Here is a 24,895-nt window from a genome sequence, read left to right on the forward strand (position 1 = left end):
CACCTATCGTACATCTAAAATAAAAATAAAAAATCCGGTAAAAAATCGTCACATACACAACGTAAACACGACATATTTAATTTTAGTCATTCAAGTTATCACATATACTAGTCAGGGACAATGCCGCTTTATATTTGTTGAATTTTTAGTGAAAATGGTCAAACTTTCAAACACAAATAACCATAGCATAAATGAAAAATAAATTGTTTACTTTATATTTCTATGTAATATGTAGGGATATTGAACGAAATAATTAATAACTAATAATAATACTTCGATATATTTCTATAACTATTAATTTAATTTCGAATAATTATATTCTCATTGATTAATCACGTCTACGATGCGAAATATCCACTTAGTACGTTTTTCACTTAGCCTGGATTGTTATTTTTTTAATTAAAATGTTCGTAATGGTTACCTTTAACAACCGATGATTAATGTAATTACTTTAACATTGTAATCGTATTAATACATTTTTTTACATCATAATTTTAAATAGGTATACATATATTATGTAGGTATTATATATTATTCAATGTTTTTCCTTGTAGTGAAAAAAATATAACTTATGCATTTTTTCACTTAATTTTTTGTCATTTATTTTAAAATATATTAATATATTTTATTATAAATACAAAGTCTCAATATAATATTCATGTAATTACTAACTAGGTACATACAGGCTACAGGCTACAACTATGGTCTATTGGATATAGTTAATGGTATAACTCTTCTTGATTAAACTTTATATAAGTTCTAGCTTTTGGGCTATCACCCCTTGATCTGACCGCACGCCACTGGGCCAACAAAATACTGAGTTTACTGGAATACTATGAAATTAAACATTTTTAAATGAATATATATATTATTTTTATAGTTATTTTTTCCTACGTTATTTACTAATTGTAATTTAAATCATACAACATTGTCTTGGTTATCTTCTTTCTCGTAAATAAGCAATCGATCTCTTAGTTCTCGAACCTGTTCGTTTTTTTTTGTAATCATATTCTTCATGTTAATGTATGCAGCAGTATCATTAAATTTTCGCTCTAACTCCTTAAAAAAATATCTCATTTAGCATACATATTATAATTGACAAACCGGCTTGGCTACTTACAAACTACAATTTGGAGTTGGGATTAAGAGCACGTTTATCATAAGTTGTATGAATTGGATATTTTAATCATATAAAATTCATACAGCTTACTACTATAATAAACATTATAAATTAGTTTAATTCATTTACATTTGAATTTATCTGTTTTTGCATTAATATACATTTATATTTTTATTATTAATTTTTACTTAAAATTTTGTTATGTTAAAGTGAATGATCAGAATATTGAATTAATTAAAATAGTTAACAGTCTATAGACTATAATTTCACACAATTACTTATTTTATACAAAAAAGTTTACTTACCAAATTTGTTAATGTTAATTGTGATTGTGCCACCGCCAATTCATTTTCTAATTGATTTACTGTTATCTTACATTCATCGTGGTTGTTTTTATTATCCTAAATGTAGGCAGATACATATTATACATTAATTATTATTTTTGGTCAATTGGAAACAAATAAGATATTTTTTTTTCATGATACCTACATCAAAAATATTTTGAGTTTGTACTTCAATTTCAACTAAATTTTTTTGTGAATCTTCTTGTTTGTCTTCTTGTTTGATAAGTAATTTCAATGCTTCTTTTTCATTACTTAATTTATTACACTAAATTATGTTTGTAAACTTTAAACACTTTAAATTTATTTTTTATTCTATACATAAAATTTGTTACTTACATTGTCTTCTAATGTTTTTAAATCTGCTTCCAATTTAGAATTGTGAGTTTCCAGCTGATCTAATCTTCTGTGCAACACTTCAACAAAATCATTTGTAATGTTATCAGAAGTACCTAAAAGCTTCTTTTTTTCTAATTTTCGATTCATTGTATTATAATTAGTTTCTATTTTTTCCATCTCTTTTAATAATTCTCTATTTATACAAAATACTATATTAAACAAGTAAGCAAGTAAATAAGTAAAATAAAAGTATACATTTAATCTACCTACTTGTTTTGTATTTCAGATATATCTACATTGAGCCTTAAATGCCATTTTTCAGCTTGCTGAAAAAATTGATACATCATTAGAAGATTAGTGCTTGTGTATGCAGATAATTCACATTTTATTTCATTTGTCATTGTTTTTTCCAAACTGTTTAAAATATTCTTCACTTCTTCTTTTGTGTAAGTTTCATCCAATAAACTTAAAAAATATTTTTATTTTAATAATAATTAAATATATTTACTATAGTTAACTAAGATTTAATTTTAATATATACTTTGTTTTAAAGACTTCTTCAAACGCTTTTTTAATTAAAATAATAGATTGTTTAGTTTGGTGACCCATAAATTCTACATAGTTTTCAATGACATTTCGATGGTGTTCATTTATTGAAATATTTCCTTCCTAAAATATACAATAAGTTTTAAAAATTATTTGACCAAACTAATTTGTGACATATTATAGGTATATATAATACCTATCAAAAAAATAAAAACAAATAATTTACCATAATAATTTTTATAATTATTATTTAATTATAAATTATAAATATATCCATACAATTATATATCTATTATTAAATAAACAAAAATTATGAACATTAAGTTAATCAATAATAAAACTAAAAAATATCTTATAAATTGTTATGACGTTGGTAACTAGGTTACACCTAATAGCGTAATAATATTATAGTAATTGAGGTGTTGTATACCATATACTACCCCAGCGATAACTAGCGGTGAAGGAGGGTTATGCCGAGTGATCATAAATATTATATAGTGTAACTTATATTAATATTAATTATTGTGCCTATGTCCTATATGTATTATAATTTGTTGTCAAGTGTTGTAATAATAAACGTTAATCATGAACAGAACACTATTATGCTACACCATTTTTTGTTTTAAAGCAAATTTTAAATTGAATTTATATCTATAAAATATAAGTTGTATTTGATCAATGATCATCTTTATTCATTACGCTTTAATATTATCAATACGTTTAACTTTCTGCGATGTCTTAACATACACTAATTATTCATACCTTACTTATTCAATGGGTATATTGTTTTTTGTAGTTACCGATTTACCTACCTATAATATACATATGTATTATTATTTTTATGATACATTATACTAAACTGGTACCTAGCTGTTGAAAATTGTCAAATACTGAAGGAAAATTTTACAGAAAATTTGGTTAATAATTTACTATTGTTTATTATTCTATACGAAATACAATTCTAAGAGACTTTCTATCACTAATCGTATCGCTAATTATATTTTATGCCTTTATGATAAGTATTTTAATATTATTACAATTATAGTAATTTAAATTGTGAGCGGAACAATAATTTATTTATTTATTTATTTTACTAAGATTTGAGTTTTTTTTTTATAGTAGGTCACTATATAATAGTATAATGGATGTATTAAATTTGAATCCAATGATAGACGGTACCTATATAAATTAACAATGCATCATTATAATATACGAAAAACGATTCTGAACGGAAATGATTTTTCACGTGTCAGCTTAAGATATAATTTCCAATGGTTGGTGAAAAAGGTAGTTAATGTATTAATGCCTTGAATACACCAACATTTAAGTTCTTTTATAATCATTATTGTAAGCCAAATTTATAAATTTATGGAAAATCATGTATTCAATTTTAAACTCTTAGCAACTTATCCAAAAATTTTTATGAATTAAACCTACAAAATAATTTACAAATATTCATGATTTTTACGAATTTTTGTCAATATTTGAATTTCAAATGTAAATAAAAAAAAATGTGCCTATGTATTCTTATAATTTTTGAATCACTATAAGAATAACTTAAGAGGAACTTTGTATTAAATTTTCAATATACTTTTGACTGGACCAAACAATTTTTTATCGATATTTATATAAACTAAAGAAAAACGAATATTTCAAATGCCTATAAACTGCATCAAAATAAGCGAAATATTTTGAAAATTAAATCATGTTAAGAAAATGTCAATCTAAATAACTGGTGAAATTTACAAGTAACTACGACTTATACTTTTTGAATAATAATAGCAAATATTTAAAATCGTTTGAGGATAAATCATTATCGTTACACGATTTCGTAAAAATTTAAAATTCAAACGCACTTAAAATGTTTCCTATAATTATGTTTCAAGTTTTCTCTTTAGCTAAAATTATTTACAAAGATTTTGACATATTTCGTAACAATTTGGACTATAAACGCTTATATAAAAAATTGTGACTAACCATTTTCAATTTTTTTTTTAACTACAATAAGAACAACTCCAAGGAACCTTGTATAAAATTTTAATGTTTTTTCAGACACCCAAAATTAATAATAATAGCTTTAAAAAAGTCAAAATATTTAAAAAATTTAACTGTACATATATATAATACTAATATAAACATTTGGTGAAAATTTCACATATATACAGTGATTAGTTTTTGAGTTACAACCATATAAAAAAATCGATTTGGTCAAAAACTGGTTTTGCGTGAAAATTCCCGTTTTTCCATCACTTTTTTTTTGTTTTTCTCGACTTTTTTTAGAGCTATTGGAAAATGTTTACTTTTGACCTCTATAGACTATAATACACCAAGGATATTCACTTTTCCATCATAAAGTATCTACGAAGTTTGAAATTAAGCCAGTATTTTGACTAGTTATGCCGTACATACACAGTACACACACACAAAAAAACTCATTGTAAAATCAATACATTCATCACTTCGAATAGAATCTAAAAAAAATTGATAGGGTATAAAGGAACAACAGGCAAATGACTTATACTAAAATGTACTTGTATAAAGTATAGGTAATAAATATTAATAAATAATAATATTATAGTTTTAAATATTTCGAGCAAACAAATGTTTCCCGGCGTAAAGTATAGGCAAAACAGGTACATTACTGCAGTGTTCGATATTGTTCATAATTATATTTTAGCTCATCGCAAATCCGTTTACAGAAAGGATATAGTTCAATGGTTGGGCACAAATAAAAACTCGTCCCCCACTACAAATAACCCCATATTAAAGCATCAATCGTATGCATAGAGTAACTACATTCACTCGGATAACGGAGTGAAGGTAGGTATATTACACGAATGATGTATCTGATATTAGGTATTTAGTATTTACACAATTAAATACGAAAAATATCTGAACAAAAAATCAGTAAAAAGGGGGAGAAAGGGGAACGGAAAGGGGAGCGTTTGTTGATTGTAAATGACAAGTCTATGAAAAATGTTTAAATTATAACAAAATGTATAAAAATCATCACATTATAAATGTAAAATTGTTTTATTTTCGTTAGCATACCTACTAGTAACAAATTAATACTGTTTTTGTTTATTTTACTAAAAATAACTAATTTGAATTTTCGTATAAAATCTCGTATTAAGTATTTGTAGACTTATACATTAAAATCAATATTGGGAAACGAAAATCTCCAACAAACTAGTCGTTGATCTAATTCTAAAAATTTGCAATAAATAAAAACTGTTTTATATTTAATTTACTACTTACTACATTGTTTTAATAACGATACATGCACAATGCATATGTATTATTATTTTTTAAAAATATAATGTTTTATACTTGATAACTGCTATTACTTTTAGATTCTAAGCAGAAAGCTAATTAATGATAATGTGTTGATTTTACAATTAAATGATTTTTTATCTGTAGCCTGTAGGTATGTTATCACTTTTTAGAATATTCTAATTTGCTCTATTTTTCAGCTTTAGAGGTGGATTTTAGTAGAAAAATAGACTTAGTTGGCAATTTGTGAAAGGAGAGGCGGATCAAAAGGAAAAAGTGTTTAGGGCTTTTTAAAATTGTTAAAAAAAAAACAATAAATAATGAAAAAAAAGAGAAAATTATCACGCAAACTCAGTAATTGACAAAAGTTATTTTGTATTTTAATATAACTTAAAGATGAAAAAACAAAGAAACAAATGCAGTTTAGTGCCCCCTCGTCAATTTGAATTTTTTTATTGAAACTTATGTAAATCAACGAGTTAAGAACGATGGTGCAATCAGAATTTGTTACTCGGTCGTAGTTTCAGAGTTATGACTTTTGAAAGTATAGTAGTATTAAATAATGACGTGCGTAATTGTTCCCTACGACTGCCGGCTCCGGTCGCCGAATTTGAGGTCCTACGGACCTTTCGGTTAGGGGCTCGACCCCCAAACCCCTCGGGGCTGAAAATAGTCCTCCCAAGGGGGGGGGAGTTGGATAAGTGTAGACCTAAGATAACATAACGGGTAATCTAACGGATGATCTAACCTATTGTTTGATATATATAATAGTGCTACATAACAGATATACGAGTACTTACCTATTAGTTACACCATCTAAAATATGCAATAGGTACAATTACACAAAATAAAGCAAGTTGTTCACCGATTCCTAAATAGGTACGTTAATAGTGGTGAAACATAAACAATTGATTTGATATCAAGAAACCAACAAAAAAAAGTTTACAAATAAACATTTTATTATACATTTTAAGAGGTCTACTCTAATTGCTGCAGATAAACATCGATAAGATAAAATGACAAATCCAAGCTTTCAAAGTAATGATAATTTGTTTGAATTTTTTAATTAATTTAACACCTATGCAAATAATCGAAACTCGAAAGTCGATAAGTTGACGGTTGACGCCGTTAACGGTTATTTTCTAATAATTAAATTATTATTAATTAATTTATAATAATAATTAGGGAACGGATTTATATGTAGGTAAATGCATATTTTTATTTAAACAAGATATTTAAGAATTGATAAGAAATGTTCATGATTTAAATCATTCCTATTAAAATGATGCTAGTTTTATTTTACATATTTTTACATATTTCACTAATTTGTAAATATTTTTAAACATATTTTATCATTTCATCGTTCATACGTTTTCAAGCCATGTTGCAGTGGACAAAAACAGCCATTATGAACTGTGACGATCCACTTGGAGCAAATATTTAGTAGTTATCTTTAGTTTTACCCTGATCTCCCTCTACCACCTGAGCCCATAATTATTAGGTGGGGCACGTGGTTTGTAGCTGATAAATATTATTGTGAACACTTTTCGAAAATACAAGAAATTATTTCAAAATTAGATCCAGAAACTTCTATCGCTATTGGAAAAGTTCAAAATATTATGCAAAATGAAACATTGAAAAATAATTTAATTTTCATTTCAGTGAATTTTAGTTTTATTGCACATACAATTACAAAATTAGAAACAAAAAATGTGTCCTTAAATGATAGTATGCAAATTGTTGAATCGGCGATTGAAAAATTAAAACTCGTAAGCGGACCCATAGGAGATGTTGTAAAAAAAAAAATTCATGCCGTTACAGAAAAAAATCCATGCCATATTGATTTTAAAACAATCAATGATATAATGGGTGGCAGACACTCTTCTAAAAATTTGGATTTAGGTATCGCCTTCTGATTTTATGCGCTTCAAATATACTCCAATTACATCGGTTGATGTAGACCGATCATTTAGCCGTTTTAAAAATATTTTGAGACCTAATAGGCGACATTTAACATTCGATAATTTAAAAGAAATTATAATAATTCAATGCAACAAATAATTTTAATAATTTTAATTGTATTTTTTTTAATTCAATTTTTTCCCACATATTTTATAAATTATACTTCCATGTATATATACATATTTTTGTATTTTTATTACATATAAATCCGTTCCCTAATAATAATAATAATAATAATAATAACACAGTGCTATAAAAATAATAATAATCAGTCCTAAAAACCATAAATAAATAAAATAATGGCATTTATTAATTATTAGGTACCATATCACGGATTAAGATATACATAGTATATAGTATATACTATAATATATAGTATATCTTAGTCCGTGGGTACCATATATACAATAGGAAAAGTGCAAAACATAATTTTGATGAATCCGAGATCGAAACTAGGGTTTCACATCATGGCAACGTATTCATAATAAGACCAGGCTATGATAATCTGATGAAAATTAGAAAATTTTTGAAAGTTATCTAACATAATATACCTATACTAACTTTGGAGTGCCGTAACTTCGAAACTAAGTCCGAGCGACAAATTCTGATTGCACCATCGTTTTTAACTCGTAAGATTCGATAACAGAAATCAATTTGGCGAAGGTGCACTAAACTGCTTTTATACCTTTTAATTAAAATTGTAAAGTCTTGAAGACAATTATTAAATTATTTTGTCATTGAAAATTCGTAAAAATTGATCTTGTATGCCAAGCTAAGTGTCACTAATGGGTGACTATTCTTATTCAAGTAATTAATGTTATGTATAGCCTTTTATCTTATATATTTATTGTGCATTGATTTGTATAAATTGTGTAGGTATATCAGTATATCACACCTACATGTGGAATTTAAGATATGCAGAAAATATAATTCATTACATATTATACATACTTCGTATGGTTTTTTTTTTGTGTTTGTGTTTTGGTTTTGATTTTTTTTTTCACGATTCTGTGTTTTCCAATTCCTCTATAAAATGTATTTTATTTATTTGTAGTAAATTTTAATAGTTATAGCCTATAGGCTATAATATTTATTAATATAATTTAGATCGGCCTTTGGGCTCTGATAACTACAACACAGAATGGCGCGATGCTTACGTCACGGTTGCGTATCACTGTATCACATAAATAATACATCATACCATAGTGATACATTATCATAGTACCTATTGAGTATTTAAGTACAGTGTCACAGACGTATATATATTTATATTCATATTATGAAGGTTTAAATATTTATATTTATTTATAATATATCTGTTATGTATTCTGTACCTATTCAGCAGGTATTAATACCATAGAACAGTGTGTCAATAGAACCATCGTGAATCTTTGGCCGGATACTCCGTTTCTGGTGCGTTGTACAACCTGCGTTATGTATAATTCTTTCCATGGGTTGGTAACGATAAAATTTCACCAAAAGGCGAAAGCACTGAATCGGCGAATTCGTGTTTGGTTGCGAGTTACGATACGTATACGCTTTTACCAAATTCTATCACGTTTGTTATGTTTAATACTAAGGACTGGCTCAACGGAACATTGGCTGAATACGCATCACGGTTCTTTATTCTCACGTCGATAGCAGTCTACATCGTTCCTTTCTGACAAACGTATCACGCCCAAGCCCAAGGTTATTTACTAAAAGTGGATAAAAGCTTAAGGGACACACGTGACCATGGAGTGGGGTGAGTGACAAAAATGCAATATACAATTTTAAAGTTATATTGAAATGTGGATGTAAGCATCTTGAATAGATCTATACTAAATTGACTTCCTTGTCTTTTTCCCCTGTTCAGATGCTGATAATTTTGAACCCGCTAAACCTATCGTTCCCATTGTCGACATTGTTGGCGGTGCTAAGCTCAACAAATGGGAAGGTGAAGATGAAGAAGAAAATATTAAGGTACTATGCTATACACTTAATTAAAATAATATGTGACCATGTTTTGGATCATTGTCTAACACAATTTTAATAATTACTAAACACTGACATATTTTAATATATTTGAAATAGGTGCATTTATGTGGTGTTAATTAAATATTATTATCAAACATACATTTCCTATTGTATTTCTAGATTTTATAGTACCACTTTATTCAACCACCTTGTTCAAAAGTTAATTGATGATTTTGTTCGGCCCATGAGTACCTAATTTTCTTTCTTTTTAGAACATAAAAGTGCACAACTATTGGATACTTGGTCTTGAAACATTAAGTTATTTTTAAATCAGTGTATCTACACAAATAAGCATTAAAACTAACTGCTTTGACATATTCAAGATATTTTGTGATATGTATTGTCACTATTAGGTAGTAAATACTTGTATATTTTTATTTTTATTTAATAAAGAACTCAAAATCAATGTGTTTCATAAATGAAGATTGTAGTGTAGGTTAGATTAAAATAACAATAATTTGAAATAATTTTTACCTTATTAGGTACTGGATTTATGCAATTTATTTTTATTTGTGTTATCTACGTGAAATATATTTTATACTTAAATACCTATTTAGTACTTATACCTTTCATAAGGTAAAGATTTAAAATAGATTGTAGTCTGACAATATCAATTTTGTGGTGCCTACTTTATGTAGTAACTAGATATTTTTGAAAACCATTAAGCAGTAATTATTCACTTAACGTATAACTACATAATACATTTTTACTTCCATTTATTTTAATTAAAGAAATTTATTGTTATATATATATCTTTCAATCAGAGCTTGCCTTGAAAATAGAGTTACATATTAAAAATTATTAATTATACATATACAGTGTTAAAAGAAAAGGCAATTATGTTATATAATTTTTAACTGAGATTTTATTTCCTGAGGAATTCAATTAAAAACAATTATTTTGTGATTAGTGTTATGATTAGATCTTATATATATTTTACATAGAACAGTAGGTATTAAATTAAAAATAGTAGTAGTATTGTTACCCAGAGCTTATAAAATTTATAATCACATCCATACATATCATTATTTTTAAATATCCACTAATTTATTATACCTACGTACTGAATAGAATAATTATTTTGTTTATGTTAAAATTAATCTTTATTTTATATTATTTTTAGGATAGCTGGGATGCAGAAGAAGAAGAAACAAAAAAAGTCGAGACGAAAGTCCCTGAAAAAAAAACTAAATCAAAATTGGAACAAAAAATAGCTGAAAGAGAAGTATTTAAAAACAATTTATTCTTTTTTTTTTTTACCTTAGTAGTATTACTAAATACAATAAAATCTCTTTAATCCAGACTAATTAGGACTCTAGGGTGTCCGAATTAATGAAAGTCCAGATTAAACAAAATAACCAAAAATTATAAATTTAAGAAAATTTAATATAATACCTAATATATTAAAACTAAAAAATAGTACATAATTGTATTATAATCATTAAATTTACACACATATAGTATAAAAGCACACCTTCTAGTACCTTTCTAGCATAAACTAGCATAATTTATGTATTATAAAAGGCTGTCCTAATTAAACTAAGTCCTGACTAATGAGGTCTGGATTATTGAAGTTTTACTGTAATCAGAAATATTTATGAATATTTTAAAATTAAAAAGTTATAAATAGGTATTTAAGATCTGACTAATTTTATCAAATATTGTATAAAATAAAAGAGATATCAGTGTACATGTTTATATAGATAAATGGGTATTCTTGTTTTATGTGGTCTACCGTATGCTTTTCGTCTAACACGCATATATTGAGTTATTCCCATCAAGTCAAAACCAGCAATGATTAAACAATTTAAACTTAATCCATCCAATTGTAGATGGTTTTTGTGAAGTTTGTATGCTATGCGATAAGTGGAGTTTTATCCTCTTAAGTGCACAAAAATGTTTTTCTTAATTTTTGGTAACCATGGTAACAATTTTACTATTATTATTTATTTTTCCCATTTTTGTAACATTTTTCACTGATGATTCGCTCCAATTAGTCATATGAGAAGGTTATAACGTAATTCAATTTTAGGAAAATCTACCAGAAAAGTACAAAATCTGGATTTAAATAAACAAAAACTATGACGTTACTGTTCAGCAAGAAAATAAACTATATTTTTGTTTATTGTAAGGTCGCTATTGGTTAAAATTGATTATAATAGTTGTAGACCTGTTGTTATGTTTAGTCAAAACCATAACAACAAAAAAAAGAATTAGTGAAATAAGTCAATGTCCACTGTAAATCTCGACATTTTCAGCAATAGGCTAACATAACAAGTTATACCAAGTTATATTGTTTTACCAACAGGCAACTATATAAAAACCATGAGTGGCACATTATTGTATTTTATCCACCGTATAGGTTAGGTTAGGTCATAAACTTTCGTACACATCTTGCGAGGACCGCAATCCACCTACCTGATAATATATTGCTTGCATAATCATAAGAGTTTCATGGGCAACGCCAAGCAGAATGACTATAGTATTATTACTTGACTAACTTGCTGACTGATAAATTTAGAGCGTGAACAATGATAGACCAATGCTTGCAATTTACAAGGTACATTTGTATAATGTACTAATTTGGTGTGCAATAAGAAAGCATTTTTAAGTGGTATTTGCAAAAGTTCTTTGAGTAGCAAAATAGTCAATGAAAATGTTTAGGTTTTGAATTCCGTTAAACCGAATATTAAATAACAAATTAATCAAAATTCGAATCATTTTATAGAATTGACATTTTAACGAGCAACAAAGTGCACGGGTTCAGCTTTTAAATATAAAAAACATATGGTAAACCATATACAACAAGAATACTGATTAATGTTAATAAAAATTATCTAAGAGGTTAAGTTATATAAAATTAATAAATATAAATTTGGATGAATAGCTATTGTATTTTTTAATTTCAACAAACAATTAAATTTCTTAAATTATTTTTAATTATTCAATTTTTACATCTATGTTCATTTAAAAATAATATGTTATATTATGCATTTTTAATATTTTGAGTGCTATAAGAAAACTTGTATGACAGATATAACAAAAAGAAATATTAAATTGATACATACCTTGCTAAACTAAAATTTTTATTTTTAGCGAAAACAAAAAATAGAAAATGAAAAAATGAGACGTAAATTTTTGGAAGCAGAAGAAAATTCAAACATGACACCAGAAGAAAAGAAGTTATTACAACAGAAACTACAAGAAGAAGCTGATTTGGAAGTAGCCAAAGAAATGTTAGGTGTAGATGAAAATGATGAAGATTCAATAGACCGCATGAATCCAAAGTCAAAAGAAGATTTCGTAGTTTTTGAACAAGCTCTTCAGAAAAAAATACAGAGTTTTTCTAAATCTGATCATTATTCTGATTTTATTGAAGAACTTATTAGGAATTTATCTGTTACACGTAAGTGTTATAAGTGAAATATACTATTATAATAATGTACAAACATATTAAAAAAAAAAATACAAATTAATAATTATATTATTTTAGTGTCAATGAATGACTTAAGAAAGTTAAAAGCCAGTGTAGATAATATGAGTGCAGAAAAATTGAAAGCCGAAAAAGGTGATAAAAATAAGAAAAATAAAGGCAAAGGAAAAGCTAAACTACGACTTGACAACAGTACTGTAAGTATTTTTATTCATACTATAATTTTTATTTTTAAAAATAATATAGTATAACCTAACATTCATTGAAGTAAGTGATAACTACTTTGGTAATGAAAACTGGGCGGGTGGACATGAGCAAGTGGTGCATTCAAATTAAACATAGATATGTAACTATTGAATCAAGGCCGTAGCCAGGGGGATTTTAGGTTCCCTCCTCCGAAATTTTTTTTGAAATAAGACTGAATAGTTAGAATTTGATATTTTATTATATAATATAACATATTTATACATTAACCTCTCCCAAAATATATTTTTGGCTACGGCCTTGTATTAAATTGTAAATTCTTGTGGTATCTTTAGATCTGGTATTATATATGTTAAAAAACTTGTCAGTAAAATACAATCCTAAATCTCTTGTACCTTTGAACTCTTATCAAATCACATTATCTATTATACAATTTGATAGCTCTTACCACTTATCAATGTGGAGTTTTTGATAATATATATTATTCATCATGTTCAATTAGATATAAATGATATTATTATCTTTTTCTTAAACCAACTTTAAACTAGAGATGGGATGATTCGGTCACTTGAGTGATTCGAATCATTCGAATTGAATCAGTCAAATGATTTGGTCATTCGGTCAATTTTACAATGAAGAACGATAGTCGATAGAGCTAACCATGGTCTTAGAATTTAAAAACTTAATACATTTACTGGCACCTAGATACACACTTCCAAGCAGAAAAACAATCGCAAATAGTTTAATACCTCAGTCATATGAGTCCACGGTAACTGAAATAAAACATAAATTAAAAAATATACAAGCGATTTGTTTAACCACAGATGTGCATGGACATCCATTAACAGCCAATCTTTTATAGCTCTTACCGCTCATTATATAGATGATAATACTAAGTTGTCTTCAATTCTATTAGGATATCACCATTTTCTAGAAAGACATACAGCGGTAGAAATGTCTTCTTTCTTGAAAGATTTGGTTAAAAAATGGAATTAAGACAATTTAGTGACAATGCATCCAACATACTTGCAGCAATTAAATCATGTAAGTGGAGAAGTCTTGGATGTTTTGCTCACAGCATAAATTTAGTTGTAGACTCTGGTTTGGGATATAAAGATGTGAATGATATAATTTTAAAAGTAAAGGCTATAGTACAATATTTTAAACAGAGCAGCCAAGCTTTAATCCGTCTTAATGATAACCAAATAAAAGGAGGTCATCCCATTTTAAAACTAAAACAAAATTGTCCAACTAGGTGGAATTCTACTTATGATATGATAAATCGTATTTTAAAAATAAAGGACGGACCCAGTTTTGTCTACATTGGCTGTCATAAATAATGATTTAAATAATATAACGAACCACGAATGGAATATTTTAAATAATCTATGCAAATTATTTAAAATATTTTATGATATAACTAATGAAATAAGTAGCGAAAAATCTGTATCCATATCCAAAATTTTAATATTTTCAAAAGTAATGTCCAACTACGTCTTGGTATACTGCAATGATAAAAGTATGCCACTTGAAATAACTTCAGTGGCAAACATTTTGTATAAAAAATTACAACAACGATTTAATCCCTTGGAAGACAATGAAGTAATCATACAATCTACTTTGCTAGATCCAAGGTTTAAAAAACAAGGATTTTTAAATGATAGAAAGTATAACCTTGCCTATGAATCTCTATCTCATGAAGTTTGGGGAATATCTATTGGTAACAATAATGAAGAAATAGAGGAAAATACCCAAAATAGTGAATCTGCTGGGTCAGAAACTATATGGAAAGATTTTGATACAAAAGTAAGTCAATTATCTGGAGGGGCACGTACAACTGTGGCTGGTATATTAGAACTTGACCGATATTTGGCTGAACCACTGTTGAAAAGAACAGAAGATCCGTTAGCTTGGTTTAAGCATTACATACCCCTGATCTATTACTTTATGTTGAACTTCATTATGAATCACGCTATTAATATCAAAAAATCAAACTTCCTGAGCTTCTAGAAAAATAAGAGACTTATTTCCACTTAAAATCCATATTGTCTAACAACTTAATTACTTATCTATTATATCCTTTAAAATTTCTTCACTCAATTAATCACCTGGACAGATCATTTAGGTCTTAAATGGTTTTCTAAATCACTATAATATTCACTCATAGTCTAAGCCATTTGAATTTAAAGAATAGTGTTTATTATAACACCTCATTATTAGTATAGTTTGTTGGTGATCTTGACTTTATTTAAACACTATCTCCCAACCAGCACATTGAAATTGTTTACTGAAATGTACATTGTACATACCTTAAGCTATCTACCTTAACATTTGATTTCATTAAACGAGTTGCAAGTGATTTCAAGTTGTCTTCTACCTTTAAAGTCCTATTTATGAAGTACTCACACTTCTAAGACCATCTCAAGTAATGTTTCTGTTCCATAAAATCCCACTACCTACTTCAACTCTTGTCAAATTAAACACGATCAGCTTAAGTTTTTAGTCTTACTGGCTACATATTAAAATTAAATACCCAATCTTATTATTACTCTGCTACATTATATTTATAATTTGATTCCCTGGCAGGTCAGTATAAATTTTCTATGTGACCTAACATATTTCCTCAATCAAAATATCTAGGTCTTTTACTCATAATGAAGATAATAAACCTTATTGTTATTATTGAAATTTTATTCCTTTTCCCTCCCCCACCCACTGTAATTCTATAATATTTTGTTAATTACTTAAAATTTTATTTTGAATTCATAATTTATATTGTTCTATTATTTAAGTTATTCAATTCATATTATTTTTGGGTGCCAATCTATAAGTTTGTAATTACCAATTAATATTTATTACATTAGTTATTATTTATATCTACAACTTGAGATTAAATATATTCACCAACATGGTACTTAAAATGATAAATATAGCTCAAGTGAATAATAATTATGATGCAATTTGTATTTCAAATAATCAATAGATAACATACATAAATATTTGATAAATTAAATCATAATAAATGTTATGCCATGTAATATATGACTATGAGTAATATTGAATAGCTATTCAACTTAGATAATGTTTTAAAGCTTTGAGAATTTAGTGATGGGCACTATCGAGTGAAAACTATCGAACTACTCGATAGTTTAAACTATCTATTTGGTTGTTTTTATAAACTATCGAATGTTCCAAAACTATCGAAACTATTGAACTACCGAGTGATTTATTCAGTAGATAGTTAAAAATATCTATTCAATCGAAAAATCACTCGGTTGTTTTACAAACTATCGATAGACTATCGATAGTCAAAACTAGTCGGTAGCGCCCATCACTTACATTGAGATCTTACAGACACGACAATGTTATTTTATTGTGTTCCAGATTCCTGATTACAACGAGTTTTCAGCTTACACAGTGGATGATTATGAAGAGTTCATGTAGGAAAAACGTTCAACCTTACGAGACCAATGCTGAAAAAGTTAGCCGTGTATATTAAAAAAAATATATATAATTATTATATCTATTACTTATGTAACTATAGTGTGGATATAGATGAATGATGAATATTTTTTTGATGGTTAATGTTTATCTTTATTTGTCACATTGAAATATACAATCTCATGTTGAAAAAGAATATTCTTTTTTTATAATTATTCATAGAACAAAAAATACCATGTATAGTTATGTTCCAACATTATCTTATCTCTACCTGCTTGATTTCAGATAACTGTTATTACACAACTTTGACAACCACTCCTACATAATACATATGTTAAATTTTTTGCTTGCATGTTAAATATTACAGTTAGCTACTCTCACTGATAGCTAGCACTTCACTCTTCCTTTAATTATATTTATTATTAATTTAACGTTTAACTGTACACCTCAACTGTAAATATGAATTTGTACGATGTGTATGTAAATGCCGTGTCATTTTCGGCGGGTTGTGCGTCCACTGCGATGATGTTAACACCCATGTAAGTACTATCTAATCTTGATAACACAAAATGATATGTTAAACAGCTATTTATCAATATTCATTTATTGTTTTAATAACTAATGTTATGGGAAAACAAAAAAGTTTTGCTCTATAATTAGGATTAATAGGGTTATCACTTTCATAAATTATTATATCTGAAACAATATTCTAATCATTTTAAAATATACCTTTTTATTAATATTTTTTTAAAAAAAAAAAAGGCATAGGTACATATTTTAAATATTGGAATTATTATGAATCTGACATGATGACATTTCAGGACCTTTTGTATTTGTATGTTCTTTTCTGGTGGTTGTAGAATACTCTAGGTACATATAACTTCCGGGAGGAAGTAATGCGAAAGCAGTCCCCTCCCGGTCGTCAGTTCAAATAGCAAAAAAAAAAAAAGGTACATATAACTTAGTTTTGTAAAATAATAAAGTTAATACAAAGTTTGACTTGTTTTTACATATTTAGTTATATTTTAATGTTATACAAAAAAAGATGGCATAATACATTTTTGAATGTTCAGTATTTTTTACAATTGCCAATTGAAAATATATTTGTGTATTTCATAATAACAAAATATGTACCAATCTTCCACAGTTAAAAACCATTTTCTTTATAATTCAAAATTCAAGTTTCAAACACTTATTAGGGATTAATTTATTATAAATATCGCTCCTAAATCATTACAGGAATAGGTAATTAAATTCTTCATGGTTATTTGTGATTATTATAGAGCTGACATTATTATCAATATTGATACACTAACACTTATCTAATTTTTTATGGGCTCTTAAAACACCGTAATAGCATATATTGTAAATTTTTTCATAAGACGTAATTAATTAGTAGGTTTAAGATAGTAAATTCAAATTATGTACTAATTACCACCTGTCTTTCAGTTCGTCAATAAAGTAAATGTCTATTTTTGGCAATATTTACAATACCACTTGAATTCCATCTATGTAGGTATTGTATAAAAATATTTTATGTACCTTTTTAGTTGAATCAGTTCACACCGTTGCCATAAATTTTAAAATAAGTTTTGATTGGAAATCTCAATAGAGTTAACTAAGTAAATGCTAAATAGTTATCTACTTAATGTCAGGTACATGCTGATGAATGTAAATTCGGTTAATTCATTGTGTTGCAGTTGCATCGCGCGATGGAGATCGCTTTCGCATTACGGGCTAAAGAAAGGTTCATTGACATAAAAAGTTGTCAAGTAATATAAATACCGAATTGGACTCTATTATTGTATATGATCAAGAGAAATATGCTCATGGTATCTAAAAGTTTTCGAACTCGTGGTGTTTGATTTGGGTTAGTTAGAGTTATGGCAATCTAAACTTGTATTTCGTCATGAATCAATAAAATGCTTTAAATTAACACTCATTAGTGCCACTCACCTATCAATATCTATAGTAAATTATATATTTTTTTTTATAAATGTATTGTAAAACGTATCTGGCTATCTCTATATAAAATTATTTTTTTAATTATTAATTTAACTAGAATGAAGAATTGTCCTCTAGGACAACTACTTTTAGATGTAGTTGAATTATACCAGATACGAAAAATTGTTAGTTTTGGATTTGGATGGTTTGATATTTTAACGTGGAATCTCTTACATTGAGTTTTGTCAATTTCAGAGACTATGAGTTAAGGAGCGATGAATTGGTTGTAACAAACCAAGGAGTTCTAGGTTATAAGTCCAAAACTGATTGATTGAAAGGATCAGAGAATTTATATTTGAAAGTTAAGCAGGTCCACAAATGTGAATACCATAGGATCAAGCTGGTTTATATATATAAAAATACTTAAATAATTTTAATTTGCTTAATGTTTCATATTTTACTCTTGTTAAATATAGGTTAGTATGCAAGGATATTGTGAAGAAAAAGACATCAGATCATGTCAACTTATCTACATTTGTTGGTGCACTTTTTAGGTAAGTTTTTATAGTTAATGGTTAACTGTTGTGGTCATAACTAAAACTGTTTTTCAATTTTTAGAAGTTCATTATTTTGTCGTCAGGGTTTCATTTTGAATTTACGAACAATGATGATTGTCCATGGATTGGGACTGTTGATTAATACATTTTACTTAATGATTTATTGGTATTACTCAAATAAAAAAGTAAGTATTGTAATTTCAGTACATTCTATATGGATAATAATTTTAAAACAAATTTTGAATATTTGCAGAATGTAGTTATCACTACTGTATTTAAAACCGCATTAATGGGCGCAGTTTTACTTTCATATTCATTAATAGAATCATCAGATTTAGTCAAAACACGCTTTCCAATTATGGTATCAATTATACATTTGTCACTTATTGGTTGGCCATTATTATCTGTTGTAAGTAAAACATTATCACAATACTTTAAAATGAAATTTAAACTTAATAAGGATTACTAAAAATGATTAACTTACAAATTGTATTGATAATTTTTTAGAGAGAAACTATAAGGACAAAAAAATGGTCTGGACACCCAAAGCCAATTTTGATAAATAGTATTGTTCTTTGTATTTTATGGCTACTATATAGTATCAACATAGGGAACCCTATCATTTTTGTGAGTAAAAAAAATTATCTATTTTAATTTTAATAGAATTGATTCGTGTTATTAATTTTATGAAATATTTCAGACACAATGTTCAGTAGCACTCATACTAAGCTCAACACAATTAGGATTATGGGCAATATATCCAGCAGAAAAAATTCAACACAATAAAATGGAAAAAAAAAATGAATGATTACTGTTGTTATAGTAGTACAATTTCTTGTAATAATTTTGATAAATATTTGATTTCATAAAATAAAAAATAAATATCATTTTAACAATGTTTACTATAAATGATTCCTTAATTTTGTCCAACACACGTTATTATTAATAAAACAGTTTTAGGTAGACAAAAAAAAAAAATTTATTACTAATTATAATTATTGTGGAAATCCAGTTCTTTGAATGTAGTTCACAATTTATATAAAAGGGTAAATTAAATACAAATTGAATGGCTATAGTACTATGAACAACAGTAGGCTTAACGATGATAACCCTTTTATAAAAAGAGCTGGAAACATTCTGAGAACTAACTTGTTTTGTTATCAATCATATAAAAAATACTTAAGCATTGAATGAAGCTAAGAAATTAGTAACAACAGATTTCAATTTTGCATCAGTTTCATCAGTAATTTTTCCTTCTTTTGCAATGCTTTCTAATAATGATTTCTCGGAGGTTCTAAAAACATACAAATCAAGTTAATAATACAAACTATAAAGCGTTGTTAATACTAAGTATAAAAAATAAATTACTTGATGTGTTGTAAGAATTCTTTTTCAAAAGTAGTGATTTTGGATGGTTCCATTTTATCAAGGAATCCTCGTACTCCGCAGTAGACAACAGCAACTTGTTCTTCAATAGCCATTGGTACTAGGATACAAATTTAAAATATTTATTAATTTTTACAATCAATGAGCATAAAAAGTATTGAAATACACTTTTTAGAATGTATTGATTTGTTACTATAAAGTATAATCATATAAGTTACATAATAACCTATCCTAATTATGGATACTATAAATCTTATTTATTCACCATATTGTCCTTGTTTTAACAATTCAGTAAGACGAACACCACGGTTCAAAAGTTGTTGAGTGGCTGCATCCAAATCGGAACCGAATTGAGCAAAAGCTGCAACTTCACGATACTGAGCTAACTCCAGTTTCATGGAACCAGCTACCTATAATTACAACCATAGGTTATTTATGATTTATTATAGAAGAACAATTAATTAAAATGTTATCTATTACTTACTTGTTTCATAGCCTTAGTTTGGGCAGCAGAACCGACACGAGATACAGACAAACCTACGTTAATAGCTGGACGGACACCTTTGTAAAACAATTCAGTTTCCAAGAAAATCTGTCCATCAGTGATGGAAATGACGTTAGTGGGAATGTATGCAGACACATCACCAGCTTGAGTTTCAATAACGGGCAATGCAGTCAATGAACCACCACCCAAAGTTTCGCTCATCTTAGCTGCTCGTTCCAAAAGACGAGAGTGGAGGTAGAACACATCACCAGGGTAGGCTTCACGACCAGGTGGACGTCTCAATAACAGGGACATCTAACAGAATATTAAAACAATATATAAATACATGCATTTTATTAATAAAAAAAAATTTCTATATACTTGACGGTAGGCAACAGCTTGTTTAGATAAATCATCATAGATGATTAAAGCATGTTTGCCATTATCTCTGAAAAATTCACCCATGGCACATCCAGAGTATGGGGCAAGGTATTGCAGGGGAGCAGCATCAGAAGCTGTAGCTGATACAATGATGGTATATTTGATTGCACCTATAAAATAAATATATTTATTTAATTTTAACTTTTAATTTATAACCTCAGTAAAAAATAATAGCTATTCTTTATAAATAGATATACTAACCAGTGTCTGTCAATCTTTTTACGATTTGGGCAACAGTTGATCTCTTTTGTCCAATGGCAACATAAATACAGTACAGTTTTTTCTTTTCATCTTGTGCATCATTAAATCTCTTTTGGTTGATAATAGTATCAATAGCCAGAGCAGTTTTACTAAATAATGTAAAATATATTAAATAAATTAATACAACCTTTGAATTTTATAATCAAAGAGGAGTTACTAATACTGACCCAGTTTGTCTGTCTCCAATGATCAATTCTCGCTGACCACGACCAATGGGTACAAGTGAGTCAACAGCCTTAATACCAGTCTGCATAGGTTCTCTTACAGACACACGAGGAATGATACCAGGGGCCTTGATACCCACTCGGTACCTAAGTTTAGATGTCAGTGGTCCTTTACCATCAATAGTATTACCTAAGGCATCAACCACACGTCCAAGAAGATCTTCACCAACTGGTACATCCACAATAGCACCAGTACGTTTTACAACATCTCCTTCTTTGATTAGCTTGTCATTACCGAATACTACAACTCCTACATTGTCAGGTTCCAAGTTAAGAGCCATACCCTAAAAATTACAGACATTTTTTAAACAAATATAACTGCTAATAAAATAGGAGTATTTTAAAATTAGATAAACAAATTATATTTTATTTAAATTATCTATTTAGTAAATCAAATACTAATAAAAGCATAAATAAACTTACAAAGGTTATTTTTAGAATTTAAAATAATTAATTTAAATAAAATCAAATCAAACCTTCAATCCAGAGGAAAATTCCACCATCTCTTCTGCTTGCACATTTTTTAATCCATAAACACGAGCAATACCATCACCAATACTTAAAACGCGACCAGTTTCTTCTAAATCAGCCTAAATTAAACATATTATTATATTATCTTATATTTTCATTTCTTGTTTTTAATACTACATACTTTGGGTGGAGCTCCCAAAATTCTTTCTTCCAAAATGGAAGAAATTTCTGCAGCTCGTGCACTGCATGTTATATGTAATGACCGACTGATAAGTTTTGATGTGGTCCATGAAGCCTTGCTTATCTAAACATAAATATAATAATTCAATTTTAATTCATTCACAATTATTAATAATCAAGTCATAACATTATTTAAATTAAAGTTAAAAATTTATAGTTTAGCGTTTTTACAATAGCAAAAATGGAGTACAGAAGTTTAAAATAGTAGAGCTTAATTACCTAGATTTAATTTCAAAATATTTTGTAAATTAAGTTTGAAGTTATGTCTATTTAAATTCTTAACTTGTAAAGATAAAAGAAGTATTTCAATTACAATTAAAGGTCATAAGAAGGTTATATATAAGTTTATATTAATTGTAAGTGCAAAATTACAATTAAAAAAATAATATTAGGAATTGTGATATATAAATGTATAATATAAATTTATTAGCACTAAAAAGTAAAATAGAGTTAAGAAAATATCAATGACGAAAATTAAGAATCATACACGATAATCGACCGGGCGGCATCGTAGGTTACATTTATGACAAGCCCGTTTAGCAATACTGATGAAAATTATAAATTAATATACTTTACCTGGGGTAATGTGTTGTTTAATTGTTTTCCAATTTTTGTGGCCAAACGGAGCGATAGGTTAGCCATTTTGGTAGTAATTTAATGTAATTCTGTGTAACTAACTGGGTGTATTTTCTAGCACGAATAGGATGGTGATGAGAAAAGAAAATGGATGGTTGAAAATCGTTTGACCCCCCTATTCCACGGACGGCCAATCTATGTGAAACGCAATCTGTAAAACATATGTTTTATAGTGTGACCAACATAGATGCACGAAAATTTCTTCAGAGTAATTTTAGTAATCATTTGAGCGCCAAAAATATCGAAGTCGTCTATTAAATGTTGTACTATTAAAATGTGTAACTCAAAATTAAAATGTAGCCACACAGCATACTGCATTTAAATATTTAAATTACTTAAACAGTTTTATTAGTTTATGAAAATAAAGATAAATAAAGCCTCACATTTTATAAATCTTTTTTCTCATAATAAATTATAATTAGATACACCTGTTAAAAAAAAAATTAATAATACAAATACATTATCTAATATTCACCAAATTCAATAGGTATAAATTATTTATTTCTAAAATTATATTTTAGAAATTTGCTTGAAAACATTTTAACAATCAGTTATATATGTTACTGAAAATAGAATTTGACAAATCAATATTTTAAAGGCTAGAAATAATTAAAAATAATCAAAGGTAAAATATTTAATATTATCTTTTTATAAAAAGACATTATTTATACTATGATTCTCCTCCGGAAACAGATTTAAATTTTTTAAAAAAATGTTCTATTGCAAGATGATTAAAATCTTAAGATTATAGAAATTTGTTTTAATAAAGATTTAAACTTCAAACATTTATTATTGACATGACAATTAATTATATTCTTTTCAGGAGGTACCTACCTACATATGGATTATCTTGAAACAAATTCACTTTAATTACTATGCGTATTTTTTAAAAAAAACGTATATATTTCTATGATTTACGTGTGATGATGCAAAAAAAAAATTCGCTAAAAAAAAAACATTTCCCATAATATTTTTTATATATAAGTACATACGTGCAACACTCGATTGTCTCACCCTTTAAATTAATTTTAGTTTTTTTTTTTTTGGGACATGTGTTTTTACAAATTAAAAAAAATCTCGTGTAGTGAATCAGTAGTGTACCTATAGGGGGGGATTTAACCCTCCCTCCCATTAGTAAAACACATATAATAATTTTTGTTGTGGAATATTACATTAATAAGTAATAATATTTTTTATACATGTACAAATGGTAAACCCCTCCCCCTATAAACAAATTCTGCGTACGCTACTGATCTCGATAATTTAATTATTATTACCTATACTATAATAACTATTTTGCAATTATACTCGTCATTCAGGTAAGTAGATACATTAGATAATGTAATGAATATATTAAATTCTTTTCAGTTTTCAGTTAAAGTATAACAACAAATAATAATAGTCATTACTCCTTCCCATGTCTGTCGTATACTCGTATGGTTGTCCAACATCCAGAGTTGATAATAGACAATATAATAGTCCACATAATATGGCGAAGTGGGTGGGAGATGGCTCCTTCAAGTGGACGAGTTATCCAACAACTTCGGACTCAGGTAAATCTTACGAATTAAGTATG

At 27.2% G+C, this 24,895-nt stretch overlaps 4 protein-coding genes across 8 annotated transcripts; 2 read left to right on the top strand and 2 right to left on the bottom strand.

Moving 5' to 3' along the window:
* Positions 1-544: 544 nt before the first annotated feature.
* Positions 545-8,685, bottom strand: LOC114125781 (leucine zipper transcription factor-like protein 1). 4 transcript variants are annotated; one of them, XM_050202257.1, is made up of 8 exons: positions 2,573-2,702; positions 2,342-2,469; positions 2,071-2,265; positions 1,801-1,993; positions 1,610-1,729; positions 1,426-1,521; positions 925-1,059; positions 545-833 (listed from the first exon to the last, which is right to left on the bottom strand). In XM_050202257.1, the coding sequence occupies exons 1-8, from the start codon at positions 2,573-2,575 to the stop codon at positions 720-722; spliced, it is 984 nt and encodes a 327-aa protein (XP_050058214.1). In that variant the 5' UTR covers positions 2,576-2,702; the 3' UTR covers positions 545-719. The 4 variants fall into 4 exon arrangements, with proteins under 4 accessions (XP_050058214.1, XP_027845354.2, XP_050058215.1 ...); XM_027989553.2 differs by lacking the exon at positions 2,573-2,702 and adding an exon at positions 8,533-8,685 and having other exon boundaries at positions 547-833; XM_050202258.1 differs by having other exon boundaries at positions 548-833; positions 895-1,059.
* Positions 8,686-9,053: 368 nt separating this feature from the next.
* LOC114125773 (eukaryotic translation initiation factor 3 subunit J) lies at positions 9,054-16,871 on the top strand. Its single transcript, XM_027989546.2, has 6 exons — positions 9,054-9,325; positions 9,437-9,543; positions 10,721-10,822; positions 12,694-13,003; positions 13,091-13,227; positions 16,619-16,871. The coding sequence occupies exons 1-6, from the start codon at positions 9,316-9,318 to the stop codon at positions 16,676-16,678; spliced, it is 726 nt and encodes a 241-aa protein (XP_027845347.1). The 5' UTR covers positions 9,054-9,315; the 3' UTR covers positions 16,679-16,871.
* Positions 16,872-20,072, top strand: LOC114125774 (sugar transporter SWEET1-like). 2 transcript variants are annotated; one of them, XM_027989547.2, is made up of 6 exons: positions 16,872-17,214; positions 19,096-19,173; positions 19,238-19,361; positions 19,430-19,585; positions 19,684-19,803; positions 19,877-20,072. In XM_027989547.2, exons 1-6 carry the CDS (start codon positions 17,135-17,137, stop codon positions 19,982-19,984), a joined length of 666 nt encoding a protein of 221 aa, XP_027845348.1. In that variant the 5' UTR covers positions 16,872-17,134; the 3' UTR covers positions 19,985-20,072. The 2 variants fall into 2 exon arrangements, with proteins under 2 accessions (XP_027845348.1, XP_050058218.1); XM_050202261.1 differs by lacking the exon at positions 16,872-17,214 and adding an exon at positions 17,791-18,187.
* Positions 20,061-23,427, bottom strand: LOC114125772 (ATP synthase subunit alpha, mitochondrial). The gene is made up of 10 exons (XM_027989545.2): positions 23,260-23,427; positions 22,625-22,747; positions 22,449-22,562; positions 21,916-22,256; positions 21,689-21,837; positions 21,428-21,597; positions 21,047-21,361; positions 20,828-20,972; positions 20,545-20,662; positions 20,061-20,470 (listed from the first exon to the last, which is right to left on the bottom strand). The coding sequence occupies exons 1-10, from the start codon at positions 23,323-23,325 to the stop codon at positions 20,356-20,358; spliced, it is 1,656 nt and encodes a 551-aa protein (XP_027845346.1). The 5' UTR covers positions 23,326-23,427; the 3' UTR covers positions 20,061-20,355.
* Between the last annotated feature and the right edge of the window lie 1,468 nt (positions 23,428-24,895).

Source organism: Aphis gossypii, chromosome 2 (genome assembly GCF_020184175.1).
Source record: "Aphis gossypii isolate Hap1 chromosome 2, ASM2018417v2, whole genome shotgun sequence".
In the NCBI taxonomy this organism is placed as follows: domain Eukaryota; kingdom Metazoa; phylum Arthropoda; class Insecta; order Hemiptera; family Aphididae; genus Aphis; species Aphis gossypii.